Consider the following 16,489-nt stretch of genomic DNA (forward strand, 5'->3'; position numbering starts at 1 on the left):
AGGCATGTTAGGCTGTAGGGAAAATGCGAAAATCTAATATTAGGGTTGAGATAACTGGGCACTTAGAAAGTCATGAAATGATTGGGAAGAGTCAAGATAGGTTTATGAAAATGAAATTGCATTTGACAAATCTATTAAAGTTCCTTGAAGATGCAACTAACTAGGATGTATAAGTGGAATTAGTAGATGTAGAGTATTTGGATTTTCTGAAGGAGTTCCATAAGGTACCACAGAAGAGGTTATACATTAAATTAGGGCTTTGGGGAGTAGCGCAATACATTAGTGTGAATTGGTTTTGTTGCCAACTTTTTTTAAAGCTTGCTTCAATGCTAGCGACTTACTGCCATGGTATTGTTTAGTTTAATGGACATAAAGCAGCAGGACTATAGGTTTATTTCAGGTTGGGAAGCTGTACCTATTGGGACACCTGAAGGACCCGTGGTTATTATGGTTATTAACCATCCATACCAGTGATTTGGATGAGAGGACAAAGAGTAATATATCTTAAGTTATCAGATGATAGAGAGTTAGTTGTAAAACTAACTGTGAGGAAATTGCGAAGAGGCTGCAAAAGGGATTGGATTGGATTTGTTTTATTGTCATGTGTACCGCGATACAGTGAAAACTATTGTTCTGCATAAGTCCAGACATAAGGGCAGCAGGGTAGCATGGTGGTTAGCATAAATGCTTCACAGCTCCAGGGTCCCAGGTTCGATTCCCGGCTGGGTCACTGTCTGTGTGGAGTCTGCACGTCCTCCCCCTGTGTGCGTGGGTTTCCTCCGGGTGCTCCGGTTTCCTCCCACAGTCCAAAGATGTGCGGGTTAGGTGGATTGGCCATGCTAAATTGCCCGTAGTGTCCTAATAAAAGTAAGGTTAAGGGGGGGGTTGTTGTGTTACGGGTATAGGGTGGATACGTGGGTTTGAGTGGGGTGATCATGGCTCGGCACAACATTGAGGGCCGAAGGGCCTGTTCTGTGCTGTACTGTTCTATGTTCTACATCTCATTCCATACATGAAAAATAAACATGCGACATACATAAATACACAAGGTAAATACATAAGCATAGGCAACGGGTGAGCCTACGGAATGCAATACTACTCAGTAGAGAAAATGTATGAAGAGATCAGATCAATCCATAAGAGAGTCATTCAGGAGACCAATAAGAGCAGGGAAGAAGCTGTTTATGAACCTAATAGTGCATGTTCTCAGACTTTTCTCCTGCCCGATGGAAGAAGTTGGGCGAGTGAATAACTCGGATGGGAGGGATCTTTGATTATGCTGCCCGCTTTCCAAGGCAGCGGGGAGGTGTAGACGGAGTCAATGGATGGGAGGCGGGTTTGCGTGATGGACTGGGCTGTGTTCACGACTCTCTGTAGTTTCTTACGGTCTTGGGCTGAGCATTTGTCATACCAGGCTGCGATGCAGCCAGATAGGATGCTTTCTATGGTGCATCTGTAAAAATTGGTAAGAGTCAATGCGGGCTTGTGGAATTCCCTTAGTTTCCTGAGGAAGTATAGGCGCTGTTGTGCTTCTTTGGTTGTAGCGTCAACGTGTGTGGACCAGGTCAGATTGTTGGTGATGTGCACAGGTAGGAATTTGAAGCTGTCAACCATCTCCACCTCGGCACTATTGATGCAGACAGGGGTGTGCACAATAATATGCTTCCTGAAATCAATGACCAGTTCTTTAGTTTTTCTGACATTGAGGGAGAGATTGTTGCCGTTACATCACTCCATTGGGTTCTCTATCTCCCTCCTGTTCTCTGATTCCTCATTGTTTGAGATCTGACCCACTATGGTCGTGTCATTAGAAAACGTGTAGATGGAGTTGGAGCCAAATTTTGCCACACAGTCATGTGTGTATAGGGAGTATAGTAGGAGCTAAGTACGCAACCTTGCGGGGTCCCAGCATTGAGGACTATCGTGGAGGAGGTATTGTTGTCTATCCTGATATAGACCGATGAGTGATTGGGCAAGATTGTTGCAGATGTATAATTGAGACATGAAAAAATGAAAATGAAAATCGCTTATTGTCACGAGTAGGCTTCAAATGAAGTTACTGTGAAAAGCCCCTAGTCGCCACATTCCAGCGCCTGTCCGGGGAGGCTGTTACGGGAATCGAACCGTGCTGTTGGCCTGCTTCCAAAGCCAGCAATTTAGCCCTGTGCTAAACATGTGTGACATTATCCACATTCTCCTGAGGAGTGCTCCTGTTTTGAAAGAAACCTGTTGGACTTTAACCTGGTGTTGTAAGACTTCTTAACTATTCTACACCAGACCAATGCCGGCATCTCCACATCATTACCTCGTTGGTAGAAAAAGGGAAAACCGGATTTTTAAAAAAATGGTGAGCAACTGGAAAATGTTGGTATTTAGAGGGATCTGGATGCATTGTAACTGAATCACAAAGTTAATATGCAGGTACAGCAAGCAATTAAGAGAGCAAAGTGAAACAGTTTTGTAGGATAAATAAACAAATATTGTTTCCTGACATTTCTGTGACTATCACCTTCCTAATGTCCCTCATTACATTTCTTCTTGTTCCTCAACTTCCATGTCTTTTTCAAAATTGTCTTCTTTGTCATCTTCGTTTTCTTGCTCGGCTGCAGGATGTACAACCCGAGAGATTTATACTTCTTCAGTCGAGATAATTGATGATTGTTGACACATACCGTACGGGTGAACATGTGGTCTTCTCATTTGTTTACCTGCTTTGTACAACTCGGTTACAGCTTATTCCACATTGAGGCCATCCTCTGAGGAGCTCTCCAGGGAGATTGTCGTGAGGTTGTCAATGTTTAAGTCTCAAGATTGACTCGTCAGTCACTCTTGATTCTGTTCATGAGGGAAAAGGTCTTACTCATAATCGCTGTGGCCAATGGTATTACTTACATGATCTATTTTGGATTATCTTCTTTAATCAGACTCAATTTGCCATAGCACCAAATGTAAAGCTATCACGGCTCCAAGGATTTTGTTGGTTGGAAACTAGCCAAATCGCTCTTGTAGGCAGTGGACCAGTGGCACAATATAGCTTCTGTGCGATGGCGAGAAGTTTCACCTTCTGCAACCCATTTCAATTCAATATCTCTGTAGGTTCATTCATGTCATTCTTCTTTGATGGATCACAGCTTGGGACTATCATATTCCTGTGTCATGTCATGCAGAACACTGTGGGACATGATAACATTATCAACTTCCTCAGATATGTCTGCATTGAGTCTCACTGGAAGAAAAGAGAGGATGAGATAGCTCTTGTAAAGCATAAATATGTAGTGCCAAGACCAACCAGGGTCTGCGAGCCAAAATGGAAGACCTAGAAAACAGATCCAGGCGACAGAATCTGAGGATTGGGGGTCTGCCCGAAGGGGTGGAAGGCCCGAGGCCGACGGAGTATTTTGTCACGATGTTGGTGGAGCTATTGGGGGAGGGGGACGATCCCTCCCGATACAAACTAGATCAGGCTCATCGGTCGTGGAGGCCTATACCAAAGGCGAGTGAGCCGCCAAGAGTAGTAAATCTGTGCTTCCATAGGTATAGTGTGAAGGAGAAAGTCCTGTGCTGGGCAAAGCAGAAGCGGGTGGTGCAGTGGGCTGGAGCTGGTATACGCATATACCAGGACTTTACGGTGGAGCTGGCGAGGAGGCGGGCTGCTTTCAGCCGGGTGAAGAAGGCACTGTACATCAGCAAGGTGCAGTGTGGCATAGTATGACCAGCTATGTTGAGAGAGACCTACAGATCCAAGGACTTTTATTTTGGGACGGCGGAAGCAGCGGAGGAGTTTGCGAAGGCAGAAGGTCTGTGGCAGAATTGAGAAATGGTTGTGTACCGATGTAACCTCATGTAATTTTATTTTTTCAGTGTGTGTTGGTGTATGTACTAAATGAGTTGATGCTTTATATATTTGGACAAGGGAAGAGATGGCACTTTCATTTGCAATTATGGTTCTTTGTGGCTTGGGTGTGTATGCGGGGGTTGTGTGCTAAAGGGGATTTCTTGGTTTTCCTGGGACTGGGCAAGGGGGAAGGAGACCGAGGCGGGGGCCTCCACTCTGGCCAGTTTATGCCGGCCAGTGAACGGGAATGAGGTGGGGGGAGGGGCTGCGACCATCGGAGCCTGGTAGAACAGGTTTCGGTGCGTCTAGCCGGGGTGAAAAGTTGGTGGAACCGATGTTGGGGGGAGGAGTTTACAAGAGGAAGTGGAGGGGACGAGTCTGGGAAGAGGGGTGAGGTGGGTGTCTACAATTCATGGGTGTCATTCACGGTACTCTTTCAGGGATTAGATGACATTGAATATTAGTTTGGGGGGGGGGGGGGAGCGTTGGGGGCGGACTGTTTATGTCAATGGTGACCATAGACGATTCCTGATTCCTTTTTCTTTTTTCCTTTTTTTCCACCTTGGGAGAGTTTGTTTTATTTGATCCTTATATTGTCAGGTGGGTCGTTGTTTGGGGGGTGATGGGAGGATGGGATTGTTGTTGATAAGGGGATTGATATTGTATTCGTTACCGTTTACTGTTTGGTGGGGTGTAAATTCTGAAGAAAATGTGAAAATGGAGAATAAAAATATTTATTAAAAAAAAATATGTAGTGCCATATGGAGAAGGAACTTGTCGGAAGTGAGTTTCTTTACCATTCATTTTACTTTAGAAGCAGCTTCTTTCTTGACCACAGCCCATTCTTCACTTATGTGGTTTAGATGAGCAACAACAGTGGGATAGTTCCTCTCCAATTCTTGTCTCCTGTGATCAACCCAATGAGTGACTTCACCTGTGCTGGTCTGTGGATAGTTTCCTCTAGTAGGTCAGCCATTTCACTAAGCTCTGATGTGCATAAGATTAAGAAGCTATCGGCCTCTTGGGTGAGGTGCCTGTCTCATGCATCTTTGGCGGCAATATTTTTAAAACGTAGAGTACCCAATTCATTTTTTCCAATTAAGGGGCAATTTAGCGTGGCCAAACCACCTATCTTGCACATCTTTGGGTTATGGGAGCGAAACCCACGCAAACACGGGGAGAATGTGCAAACTCCACACGGACAGTGACCCAGAGCCGGGACCGAACCTGGGACCTCGGCACCGTGAGGCAGCAGGGCTAACCCACTGCGCCACCGTGCTGCCCTGGCGGCAATTCTAATTGTTGTGCCACTCATTGGGTTCCAGTTAGCCATAACATTTCAGCAGCCAGCTTTGGAAAGATCGCAGCTCTACATTCAAGTTAATGCTGACCCCATCCACACCAAAGCATTTCAGCTTCCTCTTCTGTTCCGGGATGCCCTTCCCCACGGACATTAATTTAATGCAGTCCAGGATCCATTATTTGTGGAAAACCATCATCCAGGTAGTTGGTGAACACCAAATCTTTTCATTGCTACTCTTGTCAATTCTGTCATACATCAGAATGCTTATATAGAGTACAGATTGCACCTGAATGTTGTAGCCCTGACTAATCTCTTCAGCCAAATGAATGGAAGTTCATTCTTGTGTTGGATTTTCACGTCTTTCCAAGATTCACACTGTCATTTCTCAAAATGTGCAAGAGATGGAAAGTAGGTAAATGGAAGCTCATGCTTTGCCAGATGGTAAACTATGTCAAACAGATTAACCATCTTGCCATACATTTGTACAGCCATTTTCACAACCCCTTGGCCTATTGGTTCCTTTTGAATGGTTTAATTTATCATTGCATAATAAGCTGCCTAATAACCAGGGACTTGTCTTATCATGACAATCAATGCTGTATAGAGTCTGCTACACCATAGATCATTTCAACTTTTATCATTGCCAGAGTCCCAGCTCATTTGCAACTTTAGGTGCTGAATATTGTGAATTAATATTGGAGAATGTATGAAAGCACAATCTTTCATAGTTCATTGCATTAATTTAACCATGTTTAAATGTTTATGTTTATTTCTCCCTGAAATCCTTCACATGCTTGCTTTATTTCTCTGACTATGAGGACTGAGCTGGAGTAACTGGCTTGAGCCTCCCTTATCATGAGGCTAAAGCCATTTTCAACTAATTGTGGATCAGGATCCAAACTGAGGTTTTACAGGCAAAAGGCTAGTGTGATGATTTAAGAAATTGTCATATTTCATATTTTTTTTGCCGTAATGTTAAAACCTGAGTTAAGATGTATATAAATAGCATGTCTGCTACAGTGGTGATTAAGGTGTTGTAAAAGTGAGTTAATCATTGATTTGCACGTGTAGTGTTCTTCGATCTTGAAAACCATTTACTTGTTTACAGATAGCTAGCTAATGGAATAATGTTAAGGTTTGAATGACCCCCATGGGGCGTAGATACTTTATGAGGGATATTGTGTTTGCTCCTGGCTAAACAAGTCAAGGGACGTCTTGTAAGAAGAGACAAAAGAAAGCCTTATACTTTGCTGTAGTTAATGGTGTGATGAATGCAGGAATTTATTATGTATTATATATAACTGGTGCAGTAAAAATTTTAAAAACCTGGGTTATGGTGTGTATATATCTGCTGCAGCTCTCTCATGCAGTGATAGACATACTATGGCTTCAGAAGGTCATAAAAGTGAGATCATCGTTATTTAAAATGATGCTTATGTTTATAAGGTGAGGCTTAATGGGTTATTAAAAACGATTTCTGGGGAGAAGATAATTAGAGATGAAGGGCGGGATTCTCGTTATCCCGACGCCGAAATCGGGACCGGCGATCAGGTGGAGAATGGCTTCCGATGCCGGAATCAGGGCAAGTGCCAGTTTGACACTGGGTCACGATGCTTGCCCCTTCCAAATCGTGCCGCGCGCAGTCGAAATGCCGTTCGTACATCATCAGCTGTCCCACCTGTGATGCTCTGCATCTGAGGCCGACTGCCCGACGGCGCAGGCCACGTGTTGTCCCAGCGGATGGGGGCCTGGTGTGCCGGCTGTGGAGAGGGACAGAAAGAGAAGACGTGCAGAGAGTGTCCAGCGCCACCACACTCGGCCGAGATCCGTGCTGCTGGCCGGGGGCTTCTGCCAGGGCTGGGTGGAGTGGTTGGGGGTAGCCAGGAGGTGGTCGGGGTGGTCGGGTACGCAGTCCAGCATGGTCGGTGCCAAGTTGTCCGGCGCAACTGGTGCATGTGTAGGGGTACAGGTTTCTGCAGACGGCTGTCAGAGATTCAGCATTAAATTTAAAGTTTGTTTCAACATTGGAGCTACCTATTCATCAGTGTTATCATCGAATCATAGAATCCCTATAGTGCAGAAGGAGGTCATTTGACCCATCGAGTCTGCACTGACCCTCTGAAAGAACACCCTACCTAGGCCCACTCCCCTGTAAACCCGTAGCTCCATCTAACCTTTTGAGCACTAAGGGACAATTTACTATGGCCAATTCACCTAACTTGCACATCTTTTGGACTGTGGGAGGAAACCCACATGGGGAGAAAATGCAAACTCCACACAGTCACCCAAGCCGGAATTGAACTCGGTTCCCTGGCGCTGTGAGGCAGCAGTGCTAATTAGCGTGCCGCCCCTGATTTATCACTCCTGTGGTGCAGTAACAGTTCTTCACCGTTGTACAAATGGAACATGGTATCAATTTACTAATTATTTGATAATGTGCCCTGACTTGGATGCTGAGTGCGGAAACCATGTGTGGGTTGAAAACGCTATGTAAATATAATGACTCCATAATGGTAATTTGATGACCCTGGCATTGCCAATGTGTGTATATTGGCGACATTTTGTGTTTTCCCAGATGTGGGTACACAGGATGCAATGATTGCTTTTTATCTGTCTATAGTCCGCTTTCTGAGACTTTGCTCTGGTTTCTTTTGCAGTTTGTGATGTTTACTGCCATCCACAAACACTATGCTCTGGAAGAATGGAAAAAGTTTGCAGCATCTCATCCTGAATGTCTTGAGGTATTATTTGAGAATGTTGTGGTTTATTGTGGGATGAAATGGAGCCACTAGGTTATCTGTACTGTGATAAAACGCTGCCACAACTCTGCTCTGCTAATCGTATTTACAGTAAGAAGTCTTACAACACCAGGTTAAAGTCCAACATGTTTGTTTCAAACACTAGCTTTCCTCACCTGAGGAAGGAGCAGTGCTCCGAAAGCTAGTGTTTGAAACAAACCTGTTGGACTCTAACCTGGTGTTGTAAGACTTCTTACTGTGCTCACCCCAGTTCAACGCCGGCATCTCCACATCATGCCAATCATATTTACAGTAGTCAATGGTGTTTTGTATGTTTTGCTTAAAATAGTCAATCTCCTGAGGAGATTTACACTTGAATGGGGGAAAGAGGAAGCAAAATCTTTGCTCATTGTAGGATGGGTGGCATCAGAAGGTTATCTTTGTCCTTTGTGAGGACGGAATGGAAGGCCAGGTTTATCCTCATGAGCATTAAGGCCTAGCTTCCTGTCTGATCACATCCCATCCAATTATAATTGGACCATGCACCTCGTGACCATAAATTTAATGAATGTGGCTTTTGGCACAAATCGTTCCTATCAGCTGGAATTGCATAATTAAAATTTGGGTTTAGGGGTCAGGGAGTCCTGAGAAGATTTCTGTCAAACAGTGTTGAGGCCTCTAACCTCTACACCTAAATTCCTGGGGCGGGATTCTCCTCAACCCGGCAGGGGGTCCCGGTGGGACAGAGTGGCATGAACCACTCGTGCGTTGGGCCGCCCCAAAGGTGCGGAATCCTCCGCACCTTCAGGGGCCAGGCCCGCCCCGGAGTGGTTTGCGCCCCGCTGGCTGGCGGGAAAGGGGCTTGGTGCCACGCCAACTGGCGCTGAAGGGCCTCCACTGGCCGGTGCGAGTCGGCGCATGCGCGGGAGCGCCAGCATGTGCTGGCATCATCCCCGCGCATGCGCAGAGGGCTTCACTTCTGCACCGGGAATGGCGGAGGACCACAGCCTCCGGTGCGGAAGGATAGAGTGCCCCCACGGCACTGGCCCACCTGCGGATCGGTGGACCCCGATTGCGGACCAGGCAACCGTGGGGGCACCTCCCGGGGCCAGATCCCGCCGCGCCACCCCAAGGACCCCGGAGCCCGCCCGCGCTGCCAGGTCCTGCCGGTAAGGGACCTACTCTAATTTACGCCGGCGGGAGTGGCAAAGAATGGGCGGGACTTCGGCCCATCACGAGCCGGAGAATTCGGGTGGCCCCGGGGCCCATTGAGTCGCGCCGGTCCCCGCCATTCTCCGAGGCGGGCGGCGCAACTCACGCCGGGGCAATTTTTGGAGGGGCAGGAGAATTTGGAGGACGGCAGGGGCGGGATTCACGCCGACCCCAGGCGATTCTCCGACCCGACGGGGGGTCAGAGAATCCCGCCCCTGATGTCCATTTTCAGTGGATAGTGCTCCAGGTTGAGTGTGAGAATTTGTGAAGTTACTCGTCATGCCCCTTTAACCTTTTGAAATACAGCAAAGCATTAAGAAGAATCCTGAATAATCATTCTCTAATTGTCTTTCTTTCTGTCCCTTCATCTCCTTCTGTCTTTCAGCATATAGCTGTTAGCTCAGGCACTGGCCAGGCAGATTTGGACAAGCTTTACACAATCTTGGAAACAATCTCAGCCATCAAATACATCTGTCTGGATGTTGCAAACGGCTACTCAGAATACTTTGTGGAATCTGTTAAAACTGTCCGGGCCAAGTTTCCGAAAAGCACAATTATGGTGAGTATTATTATAAAACCATTGGCGAAATATCTAAAGTGTTAAAAGTGTTAAGTTATCATGGCAGACAGTCATTGGGCAATCCAAGATGCTGTGCAAGAATATAGCACCAATCCCACCCCCACACATTGAATTTACAGTCCAGCCAAGTCAGGATGTGGAAAATTATTTGTGGGCGACAGTGATTGCCAAAAGGAAGGAAGGTAAACTGTAAGGAAAGTTTGATGGAAACGTTCAACCTGTACATGCCATGTATTGAAATATCAAACTGAATAACATTGTATCATGTATTTCCATCGTGGGCAGCCAATGAGGATTAAAAACGAGACATCTAACATCAAAATCAACAGTGCAATGTGTGGCAACGGTAAGGGAAGCAAACCAGGTCTTGGTATGAATGGCCAGAGATAGGGCATAAGTTCGTGGAGATGTCAGCCATGGCTAAGTGGTAGCACACTTGCCTCTAAGTCAGAAAACTGTGGGTTTAAGTTCCTCACAAATATCAACATTGACATTCCACTGCAGCACTGAGACAGACAATACTGCACTGTCAGAGTCTTCAAGCTGAGACTTTAAACTGAGACCCTGATTGCTCTTACAGAGCTATATCTTGGCATTATTTTGAAAAAGTGCTGAAGAGTTATTCTCAGTTATTTATCCATCAATGAATGTCACACTTAAAAAAAACTATCTGGTTGTCATCACATTGCTGTTTGTGGGAGCTTGCTGTGCGTCTAGTGGCTGCTCCATTTCCTACGTTACAACAATGACTACACTTAAAAGTACTTTATTGGCTGAAAAGCATTTGTGACATCCTCAAGACTCTTTATAAATGGAAGTTTTCATTTTCTTTTTGATAATGGGTTTGCACAAGGTAATTGTTTGGGATTATTCAGTATCATTCACTGGTCAGATACTGAAGCAACCCATATCCATGTGCAGCAAGACCTGGACAACATTCCGGTTTGAGCTGAAAAGTGGGAAGTGACATTTGTGCCACCCAGGTGACAGGCAATGATTATCTCTAACAAGACAGAATCGAACCATTACCCATGATGTTCATGGCATCACTGAATTACCCATTAACATGCTGGGGGTTACTATTGACCAGAAACTGAACTGGACCAGCCATATAAATACTGTGGCTACAAGAGCAGGTTGGGAATTCCGTAGCAAGTAACTAATCTCCTGATTCCCCGACACCATCGACACGGCACAAGTCAGGAGTATGATGGAATATCCTCTAGTTATAGGCATGAGTGCAGCTCCAACAAAGCTCAAGATATTTAACACTATCCAAGACAAAACATCCCAATTGATTGTCACCCCATCTGCCGCCTTAGACGTTCACTCCCTTCTCTAACCAGCACATAGTGGCAGCAGTGTGTACCATGTGCAAGATGCACTGCAACAACTCACAAAAGGCTCTTTCAAACCGGTGACCTCGACCACCTAGAAGGACAAGGCAGCAGCTTCATGAGAATACCATCATCTGTAAGTTTCCCTTCCAAAGTCACTGATTATCCTGACTTGGAAATGTAACACTGTTCTGTCACCATGGCAGAGTCAAAATCCTGGAAACCCTCCTCCTAACACCACATAGACTGCAGTGGTTCAAGAAGATGGCCCACCACCATCTTCGCAAGAACAATTGGGGATTTTGCTGGACTACAGCAAAGACCTCCAGGCTGAAGACATGCAAACTGTAAGGAGAGATTCAGGGGCTGGGAATTTTGTTCTGCAGAGAAGGACCAGGCAAAACTTTATTTAGTGGGGAAGGTGATGGAGGTTGGAAAGCAGAATTTGAGCCAGGGGTGACAGGAGGTAGGGTGAGTCAGCGGTGTGTGGAGGGGTAGGGGTTTGCCCCTGGGGTGTGTGGGTGTGGTTCTGTTGTTTATTTTTTTCTCTGTGTGCTTACTTAGTAGTTAAACATCAAGGCACCAACAACACGCAAGGGATTGGTTAATTCAAAAACTGAATCACATGATACATTGTGTAAGTTCCCCTCTAGTGATGTATATAGCTAAAATAACCACACCCATTTAAAGGTGTTCCACAATATCATTTTTTTCAAACTCCCTCATACAAATAAAACAACTTGCAATACATGAACGTGTTTATTTATGCAAGTTACAAGTTAAGAAACTCATAAACTTAAGTTCAGGCTAAGATGCCCTGACTTAGCCATTGTAATGATAGCTTGAGGTTGTTGAATTCTCATGTTTGAATTTTGCCTTGATCTTGTCCTGGATGCAGTGGAGTTACATGGTTGTTGAGGATTTTATATTTCCCTGATTTTTCAGTTATTTCTCACAGTTGTACCATTGGGTGTGATGACCTTGGCTCCGGACATTTCCTTGTCACTTCAGCTGGTTGCCATGCACCTTCAGTAGGATTCTGAATGCAAACCTGTTGACCTATCTTTACATTTGGCAACTCTTTGCCTGTATTTCCGTCATGCACGTCTTTCATCCTTACAGTGCAGAATGAGGTCATTTGGCCCATTGAATCTGAATTGGCTTTCTGACAGAGCATCTACCTAGTTCCACTTATCCCCATAACCTTGCACATTCTTTCGTTTGGCACCAATTCAATTCTCTTTTGAATATCTTGATCGAAGCTACCTCCACCACCCTCTCAGGAAGTTCGTCCAGACTCCAACCACCCTCTGGATGGAAACATTTTTTCATCGTATTACTTCTACACCTTTTGCCCATTATTTTAAATCTATGCCCTCTAGTTCTCGATGCTCTCCTGCCATAGAGTCATTGATGTTTACAGCATGGAAACAGGCCCTTCGGCCCAACTTGTCCATGCCGCTCAGTTTTGATCACTTTGCTAGTCCCACGTGCCCGCATTTGGCCCATATCCCTATATACCCACCTGCCCATGTAACTGTCTAACTTTTTTTTAAGTAAATAAAATTACCCTCCTCTACCACTGCCTCTGGCAGCTCGTTTTAGATGCTCACCACCTTCTGTCTGAAAAAAATTCCCCTCTGGTCTCTTTTGTATTTCTCCCCTCTCGACCTTAAACCTATGCCCTCTAGTTCTACACTTCTCTACCTTTGGGAAAAGATGTTGACTATCTACCTTATCTATGCTCCTCATTATTTTGTAGACCTCTATAAGATCACCCCTAAGCCTCCTGCCCTCCAGGAAAAAAAGTCCCAGCCTATTCGGCCTCTCTTTATAACTCAGCCCATCAAGTCCTGGTAGCATCCTCGTAAATCTCTTCCGCACACTTTCTAGTTTAATAATATCCTTCCTATAATAGGGTGACCAGAACTGAACACAGTATTCCATGTATGGTCTTACCAATGTCGTGTACAACTTCAACAATGCGTCCCAACTCCTATATTCAATATTCTGACTAATGAAACCTAGCATGCTGAATGCCTTCTTCACCGTCCTGTCCACCTGCGACTCCACCTTAAAGGAGCTTTGAACATGTACCCCTCGATCTTTTTGCTCTGTAACTCTCTCCAACTCCCTACCATTAACTGAGTAGGTCCTGCCCTGATTTGATCTACCACAATGCATCACCTCACATTTATCCAAGTTAAACCTCATCTGCCATTCATCGGCCCACTGGCCCAATTGGTCAAGATCCTGTTGCAATCTTATATAACCTTCTTCACTATCCACTATGCCATCAATCTTGGTGTCATCTGCAAACTTACTAAACATGCCTCTTACATTCTAATCCAAATCATTACTATATATAACAAATAACACTGGACCTAGCACTGATCCCTGAGGCACACCGCTGGTCACAGGCCTCCAGTTTGAAAAACAACCCTCCACAACCACCCTTTGGCTTCGGACGGCAAGCCAACGTATCCAATTGGCTACCTCACCCTGGATTCCATGAGATTTAACCTTTTGCAACAACCTATCATGCAGTACCTTGTCAAAGGCCTTGCTAAAGTCCATATAGACAACATCGACTGCACTTCTTGGTTATCCCTTCAAAAAACTCAATCAAATTTGTGAAACATGGGACTTCCGGTGGCTGTGATGGATCAGTAAGCCACACATCTGGGAGCTCCCGTTTTAAAGAGATTTTTCGGCTCTTTTGAGAGCCCAAAACGGAAATTTTTCGACGTCTCCCGGTGGGGGAAGGTGTGCTGAACGACTTTCCCTGCAGTCCATGACTCGAACTCGGAGTGGAAAGGGGGAAAAAACAGCAGCAGCTCCTCAGAAAAAACGGGGGAAGGGATCCAAGATGGCCGCCGACAGAGCTCCAGAGGAATGGAGACTCTGGGCCCAGGAACAACAAACTGATCTCCTGCGCTGCTTTAAAGAATTCAAGGATGAAGTACTGAGCTCTCTGCAGGAAACGAACAGAAGGCTGTCAGAGATTCAGTCCACCCAGGGTGCTGCCATCAAGAAGTTGCAGACGCAGGCCATTGAACGAGAGGAGGAGGCCGTGGTCCTCGTGAGTAAGGTGGAGGGGCACGAAGCACTCCACAAGAAGTGGCAGGAACGCTTTGAGGAGCTGGATCACCGCATGAAGCGGAAAAACCTGCGGATCTTGGGCCTTGCAGAGGGGCTGGAGGGATCGGACCTGACAGCCTATGTGGCTGTAATGCTGAATTCGCTAGTGGGGGCCGGATCTCTCCATCTGCCCTTGGAGCTGGAGGGAGCGCACAGGGTGCTGGCCAGGAGGCCCAAGGAAGATGAACCCCCGCGTGCGGTGCTGGTGAGGTTCCACCGGTTCAGTGATCGGGAGTGTGTGCTGCGCTGGGCCAAGAAGGTGAAGAGCAGCAATTGGGAGAATGGGGTAGTGCGGATCTACCAGGACTGGAGTGCGGAGGTGGCTAAGCGGCGGTCCGGATTTAATCGGACGAAAGACGTGCTTTATAGAAAAAAGATAAAATTCGGAATGTTGCCGCCCGCGCGCCTGTGGGTAACTTATTCGGACCGGCATTATTATTTCGATTCCCCGGAGGAGGCGTGGGCCTTCGTGCGGACGAAGAAACTGGACTTGAACTAGGGGTTGGGGGTTGCGAGGTCGGCTGTAAGATATTAGTGCTGGATTCTGCTGTTGCTGTGTTCTCTTTTTCTTCTGTTGTTTTCTTCTTGTTTTAGTACTTTTGCAATTTTGATATGGTTATTTACGGAGGGGTTGTTCTGCTATGTTTTTGTTTTTGTGCTGTGGGACATTGTCTGGGCTGTGTATCTTGAGGGGAGGGTCGGGGGGGGGGTATGTTGTATTCTATGTCGGGTTGGGGGTATGGAGTGGGGCTGGTATTTGGGAGCTGCGTCAGAAGGGTGTGGTGGGGCAGTGCAAAAGCACGGGCTTTCCTCTGGTTTCCCGTGCTGCGGGGCTGGGGGGTGGAGATGGTGACGGGGGAGGCGGGGCCTTAACTGGTTCTTCCCCGCGCTGGAGCGGTGCCAGGAGGAGGGATAGATTGGGGGATGATCCCACTTCGGGAGGGGTCGGGCTATTGGCGGGAGTTTCCGGGGTCAGCAGAAGTTAGCTGACCCACGGAAGTACAATGGAGGACGGTTCGCGGCTGGGAGGGTTCCTAGCCTGGGGGGGAAGGGAGGGGGGGAAAGGGGAATACCGGGTTGCTGCTGGTAGGGTCAAGAAGGAGCTGGGGGGGGCTGGGGGGACAGAGGTGAGGGGTTGTCGCTATGGGGACGGGGTCGAGCAGGGGGTGCTTGCCTGGGGCGGGCAGTCAACGGGCTATGGCTAGCCGACGGGGGAGAGGGGCGGGACGCCCTCTGATCCGGTTGGTCACCTGGAATGTGAGAGGGTTGAATGGGCCGGTGAAGCGGTCGAGGGTACTGGCTCACCTGAAGGGGCTAAAGGCGGATGTGGCAATGCTTCAGGAGACCCACCTGAGGGTGGCGGACCAGGTCCGCCTGAGGAAGGGATGGGTGGGGCAGGTTTTCCACTCGGGGTTGGATGTGAGGAACCGGGGAGTGGCGATTCTGGTGGGGAAAAATGTGTTGTTTGAGGCATCGGAGGTGGTGGCGGATAAGGGGGGTAGGTATGTGATGGTTAGGGGCAGGCTACAAGGAGAGAAGGTGGTACTGGCTAGTGTGTATGCCCCAAATTGGGACGATGCGGGCTTTATGAGGCGTATGTTGGGACGGATCCCGGATCTGGAGGCGGGAGGTCTGATCATAGGGGGGGACTTTAATACGGTGTTGGATCCTTCACTGGATCGGTCCAGCTCTAGGACGGGTAGGAGGCCGGCGGCGGCCAAGGTACTGAGAGGGTTTATGGACCAGATGGGTGGGGTGGATCCATGGAGGTTTGTAAGGCCGAGGGCACGCGAGTACTCTTTCTTCTCCCACGTACATAGGGTCTACTCTCGGATAGATTTCTTCGTGGTGAGTAGGGGACTGATTCCGAGAGTGGAGGAGGCCGAGTATTCGGCCATTGCAATCTCCGACCACGCTCCGCATTGGATAGAGTTGGAGATGGGAGAGGTGCGAGACCAACGTCCGTTGTGGCGGTTGGATGTGGGGTTGTTGGCGGAGGAGGAGGTGTGTAGGAGGGTCCGGGCAAGTATTGAGGGGTACCTTGAGGTGAATGATACGGGGGAGGTTCAGGTGGGGATGGTCTGGGAAGCCCTGAAGGCAGTAATTCGTGGGGAGCTGATATCCATCCGGGCACACAGGGAGAGGAGTGAGAGGGATAGACTGGTGGGAAAGATGCTGGAGGTGGACAGGAGGTATGCAGAGGCACCAGAGGAGGGACTGTTGGGGGAGAGGCGCAGCCTGCAGGCTAAATTTGATTTGCTGACCACTAGAAAGGCGGAGGCACAGTGGAGGAAGGCACAAGGGGCAGTGTACGAACATGGTGAAAAGGCGAGTAGGATGCTG

General features: G+C 47.4%; 1 protein-coding gene across 1 annotated transcript in view; it reads left to right on the forward strand.

The window, feature by feature from the left end:
• The window catches only part of LOC119965981 (GMP reductase 1), a 153,369-nt gene that overhangs the window by 33,290 nt on the left and 103,590 nt on the right, over positions 1 to 16,489 (forward strand). Inside the window, exons 3-4 of the mRNA XM_038797052.1 lie at positions 7,796 to 7,879; positions 9,474 to 9,647. Of these exons, the coding sequence (XP_038652980.1) occupies positions 7,796 to 7,879; positions 9,474 to 9,647 (258 nt within the window). The remainder of the gene's footprint in view (positions 1 to 7,795; positions 7,880 to 9,473; positions 9,648 to 16,489) is intronic.

This window comes from Scyliorhinus canicula, chromosome 5 (genome assembly GCF_902713615.1).
Source record: "Scyliorhinus canicula chromosome 5, sScyCan1.1, whole genome shotgun sequence".
In the NCBI taxonomy this organism is placed as follows: domain Eukaryota; kingdom Metazoa; phylum Chordata; class Chondrichthyes; order Carcharhiniformes; family Scyliorhinidae; genus Scyliorhinus; species Scyliorhinus canicula.